The sequence below is a fragment of the Barbus barbus genome, assembly GCF_936440315.1.
Source record: "Barbus barbus genome assembly, chromosome: 29".
NCBI lineage: Eukaryota > Metazoa > Chordata > Actinopteri > Cypriniformes > Cyprinidae > Barbus > Barbus barbus.
In genome coordinates, this window is record NC_136757.1 from 25,935,809 (window position 1) to 25,941,890 (window position 6,082).

At 35.1% G+C, this 6,082-nt stretch overlaps 1 protein-coding gene across 5 annotated transcripts in view; it reads left to right on the plus strand.

Annotated features, from left to right (window-relative positions):
- The window catches only part of LOC306849688 (cyclin-dependent kinase 16-like), a 34,253-nt gene extending 29,897 nt beyond the window's left edge, over positions 1-4,356 (plus strand). For 4 of the 5 annotated variants that reach the window (XM_079384915.1, XM_079384919.1, XM_079384917.1 and 1 more), the window contains one exon: positions 1,145-4,352. In XM_079384915.1, coding sequence (XP_079241041.1) covers positions 1,145-1,182 — 38 coding nt within the window. In that variant the 3' untranslated portion in view covers positions 1,183-4,352. Of the gene's footprint in view, positions 1-1,144 lie in introns of all 5 variants that reach the window. The other variant, XM_079384918.1, reaches the window with a different exon arrangement.
- Positions 4,357-6,082: the final 1,726 nt, after the last annotated feature.

The window sequence follows — 6,082 nt, forward strand, 5'->3', positions numbered from 1 at the left end:
TCTTCCACCCAGACCTCATATGTATTCAGTTCACGAATTGATGAAGCTGTCAGGCCAGAGCTTATAATTATTCAGCGTTTATACAGAGCACTAAAGTCAGTGCTAAATATGAATATTAATCCGTGCTCTCAAAGTGTCAGTGATGAAATCACTGATGAAATGCCAAAGGCTGGTGCCGTCCGATTGAAATTGTTCCACCTGTGCATAATAATACATTACGGTTGAAAAGATTGTTTTTAGTGTAAGGAAATTTATACTTTTATCGAGCAAGGATGCATTAAATTGATTAAAAGTCACAGTAAAGACATTTATAATGACTTCTATTTCCATTTCGTTTGAACTTTCTATTCATCAAAGAATCTTGAAAAAGATGTATTTTCAACATTGTAAATAATAAATGTTACTTGAGTACCAAATCAGTTCAGAATGATTTCTGAAGGATCATGTGACACTGAAAATTCAGCTTTGCATCACAAGAATAAATTACATTTTAAAATAAATTTAAATAGAAATCATTTATTTTAAATTGTAATAATATTTCACAATATACTGTTAAATGAATAAGATAAGAGACTTGATTATGAGTAGTTCATTCATTATTTCATTCGACAGACTTTATTATATTTACTAGCAGTAAAAGTGTAGAGAGACATAAATCAGAGCCAGAGAGGGAAATAAAGTGATATGGGTTATTTCTCTGCAGTGGGTTTGTTGATATTTTCTTGAGCTTGACATAAAACAAAATGGAGCACATTGTGCACAAGTTTGACTGTAAATCAGTCTTGCAGAGAAGCCATAATAATATGCAGAAACAGAGGAGAAGAGCTTGCTGTGCGAATACCCCTCTTCCTTCACCAAATAAGAAAACAGCCCAGACTTCTCTAGAGCTTTAAACTGAGCATGTGTGGGTGCACGTTGACGTGCGTTTGGGTTTGGTAATCTCATGCCCAGTTCTCTAAATGAAGTGAGCGCTGACTTTCTCTCTCTCTCTCTCTCCCTCCCTCTTGTGATCCCTCATACCCTCTGATGGTCCTTACGAGTGATTGTGCATTTTGGCTTTATCATGCAGTGTTGCATGCACCATTTAACCACTGAACGCTGTCCGTTTATGTTGCCTAAACGTCCTCTTTTTCTTTCTCTTCAGTCAACAGCATATCTCAACGGCAGAGTCTGCTCTTCTGAGGGCACGTGGGGCGGCTCGGGACGGGGAAGACGGAAAAGATAACCGGGGAGGATGCGTTGAGACGTGTCCTGTCGTGAAGATGAAGGGATATCTGTTTTTAATTTCTCCGTCTGAGTCATTGGCTAGTCCTGTGGCATTATGTGTTTAGAAGGGGTCACTGTAGTTGTTTACATGGAGAGGCTGAGGATGTTGATTTGTGTATTGTTTATTTGTTTCGAATAATGCACTTGCCCTTCTCTGTTCACGTTACAAACATGTTCTTCCTGTTTTGCTGTACCTTCTCGGTTGCGTCAATCCAGCTGCTGTACTCAACCAATCAGACGCAGAATGTTATTGGGTGACCCGACTCTTCATCCTTTGACCGAAACAAATCAGCCTGGTTTCTTTGCAATACTTCTCAATTGTAATGTAAAAGGAAGGCCAGTTTATGAAGGAACGTGTCATGAATGCCATTAATATCCAGAAGCCAAGTCACTCTAGTCTTCCAGAAAATGGTCCCCCTTCATTAGTGTCATCAGCCCTCCCATCCAAAGACAAACATTTAGTACTATGCCAACACAATGGTTCATTGTAATCAACCATAATCTGTGTTATTTGTATTCATCAGAACATTGACGACATGTCAGTTTTTGTTTGCAAAAGCATTTCACTTTTAAGTTGTTGTTTACATGTTTTTTTGCCATGCAATACAGTTTGAAAATCTAGAAAACGGTTTCACCAAAGACCCCCATGCCGTCTCTCTATCCTTATTGGTTTGACTTATGAGCTTCCATTTCCATCATCATGTTCGAGTGAACCCTCGATCAGCTACACTGTGTCAACGACAAATTATTTGTGCAAAGCAACTTCGAACGTTTGAGTTGCATTGAGGAAAGCCTCCGATAATCTCGATGCAGCCTTGTTGATAATTCTTCCATTACTGCAGCTCTTACGCCTGTCACTCTGGTTGAAAACCGAGCTGATTTCTAAGTCGGTTTAGTCAGAGCGATGAGAACTCATAATGGCGCATGCGGAGAACCGGTCGAATTGTATAGGACTCAGGTTTCTGTCACTCTGCAGAACGGCTGAGTGCGGTGGATAATGTTCTGCATCTAAGCCCGGTTGTTCATACTCCGCAGGTTTTGGAGCGCATAGGTGTCGCGTAACACACCTTATGAGTCAAAACGCTACCGTCCCCTGGCGTGTGCGATTCAGGGCCTCTCTGCACAATGTCTGTGATTTATACAGTCCCACAAATGTGATTATTGGGTGAATCTCTGGGGGGGGGAGTCAGTGACATTTCACCCTGAAATTACGAGAAAAAAATAATACATTTGATTTATCATTTATTATTAATCTTTTTTTTTTTTTTTTTTGCATTGTGACTTCAGCAATTAGTCTCAAAATTCTTATTCCTATAATAAGAAAAATTACAAAATAATTATTTAAATAGTATAAAACTTTTGTAAATTACTAAACTACAGTGCATTTAATATATTGTATTTTTTAAAGCATATATGCCTAGTAATATTTGTTATTCTCTTTGCAAATCATTTTATAGTAACTTTTTCCTGTAATACAGCATAATTTTACTGTATGAGAAAGTCAAAAGTAAAAATTTCCAATCGCATTACAGTAGTATCAAGTGAAATTTACTTAGTAAGCAAAAAAATGTCACCATGCCAAAAAAAAAACGACACTTATTTTAATGTAAAATATTCCTTTTTTGTCTCCATTTCTGGGTGAAATGTCACTAGATATTTTTTGCAAGATTCACCCTATTAGAGCTGAATGCAGAGGCAATTAAGACCGTTGGTGTTACTAGATGGATGATATTTTAGTAAATATCTAATTTTTTAAATGAATTTAAGCAGTCCCAAAACGTTTGGTCTGGTGATAGATTGTGACTTCCCTTCCTCCCTGTTGGAGACGACCTGTGCTGCATATGTGTGTGTGAGAGACGCTCTCGACGAGGGGAATGCAGACTTGCATGGCAGTGTTGTATAGTTGAAGACTGTGGTACTCTGTAAATAGCCTTAGAATGTTTCTTGCAGATCAGAAGCGTGGAGAGTGCAATGAGAAGATCCTCCTAACAATGTATAATTTTTAAAGCAAAGAAGAATATCATTTTTGTTATACTTATCTTTGATGACATTGTTTTTTTTTTGTTAAGATGTAGTAACCAGACGTTACTACCACTACCATAGGAGACCCATGTGGTGTAAATATTTGGTTTTGATGTTTTTTTAGGATGAAAACGGCTCTTCTAATTTAAAGCTTTCATCTGGGATGAGGATGGACTACGGTGAAAGGGCTTCAGTGGATAAGCGTGGCCAACTGTTCATTACTGCGCAATAATTGATAATTTACGCAATAACTTTTTCTTTGAAAACCCTCTTGATTTGAAATGAATTTGGTTCTGATTTTGGCAAGCATTGTATGTCATGACGCAAATAATGCCAGAAATTGTCATGTAAAAACTCAAGGCTGTTTTATTGCCCATTTTATGTGGAATTTAATAAGTGAGGTTTTGATATGATTGCAGGTGAAATGCTTTTATACACGGAGACACTTTGAGCAAATATGGACTTCATACGGTTTTCAGTATGTTTATTTTGTACAACTTGATCTTTTAAAATGGGCATTTTATGCTAAACACAACTTGATCATTGATCAGTATTATTTTTTATTTTATTTTGCACTTAAAAAGCCCAAAGTTTCAGGATTTTCAGCCATTTTACTGCTCTTTTCCAGTTGGCATTTGTCTATACGTGAATGCAAATTGACACAACTTGCATTGTTAAAAGCGCTATACAAATAATATTGACTTGACAAGAAGGGAGCGATGCGATCTGCTGTTCTATAAATTTTAAAATGGTTTAAACACATTAAGCAATATTCACTGTTAATTTTACATCTCATGGATATCTAATGCAGGAAATCCTCTCAGATGGCCATAGTATATTTTCAGTAAATAATTATGCATATATGAGTGGTCACTTGTTCGGTTTGAGTTTAGGGATGTTAACCATTAATAACGGTTTGTAAAATGTTTGATGCAATTTTGAAAATCCCTTTTCTTCTGTTTATAATCTTTGAGTTCTTGCAATAGTCAATATTTACACCCAAGGATATGTGGATCAGAAGCATGTTGACATGGAAAATCTTACAATACACAAATATGGCTGACTGTTACTTCCTGTTTCTTGTATGAATGCTGAACTCATTTCCAACCGACTTGATCCGTCTCTATTAATTATGAAGCAGGAAGTGGACTCGTTTGAATATTGGCACAAACAAGCTGTTTATTCAGGTGGAGCAGAACAAATGTGAATAATATTTGCTGGCAATATAATCAATGTCCCAAACTTGTTTACATTTGTCTTTTCACGTTTAAGAACATTTGGGTAACTCATCATTTAAAGGTAATCATAAGTTTGCATGTTCGTTACATATTAAAAATAATTCCCAATATATACGTAAACCCAAATCCACACATATTCGGATCAGTCGCCACAGTAACCTGAAAAGATTTGATCATATTGACTACATTAATGACACTCGCTATAACAAGTGCTTTGTCAGCTTGTGGTTTTAACATATCCAGGAAACTCAACAACAAAACAACCTAGAAAATCTCATTTATATGACACCCAGAGTTGGACTCATTCAGATTCCACTACTAAAGGCTTGATATTGATTGTGTTTAGGCATGAGTTTTATTGAGTCAGTAAACTAGATGAATGTGCGAATCCAAGAAGTCTAAACAAACATGGTTTTGGAGCAACATCTAAATGTACCTTTCAGAATAAATAATAAAATGTTTGCTTTGTCAACACATTTGGCACAAAACAGCCTCCAATATGAAATATGACCTATGAACATTTACATATAAAACACAAATTTGAGGAAGGTTTATGTTTTTATAACCGTGAAGGAAATCATATATTGTATCAAACACACAGTGACTACAGTTGGACACCAGAATGAAGCTGAAGTGACAAGAACTGCTTTTATTTTACATTATTACTTCAAATCCATAATGCATTGACAATATTGTGACATTTTCAGCAGCTATATATTTAACATGAGGATTTCAAACTTGATATGTTTTCCTTGATATAAATCAATGCGGTTCTTTTTCGTTTCAAGATTTCTGAAGTAAATATGCTCCTCAACATGTATAATACAGCAGCTTGGTTTGTCGACTGCTTTTCCGCTTTGCTATTGGTCAATGCCAAAGTTATCCGAAGCCTTGCATGGGTTGGTGTTTAATTTTTCCAAGGAATGTTATAATGCTGACACCTTGCTTTGTGTTTCTTACTGAGCCAGAATTACTGTTATGATACAAACCTCATACTTATAACCCCAGTATTATTATAACACACATCTTTAAACGTTATAGAATTCTGTTCATTTATTGTATCAAAGATAAACGATTCAATAAAGGTATGTACATTTCTGAATAAGTTGTATCTATCTTCTATGAGTATATACAAGCGTATTTAAAAAGTGAAAATGTATTTGTAAAATTGTTCTATTCACTATATATTGGGATTATAATTTTGATCAATTTAATGCATTATATATATATATATATATAGTTGCAATTTATACATGTGTATATATATGTGTGTGTGTGTATATACACACATACACTTCATACTATATACTTAACATTACATCAAATATGTAAAAATAAATAAATAAATCCCCCCCCAAAAGTACATTTCTGAAATATAATTAATTGATCCTTAAATCCATAAAATATGAATTCATATATATTTACATGAAAAAAAAATGCTTATAATTATTACAAGGCAACTTTCACTAAAAATCAAGTTAATAATCAAGTCAAGTTAGTTGTTTGTGCGATTTCTGTGATTATTTTTCCTGGTGCATCTTCAGCTTTCCCTGTGA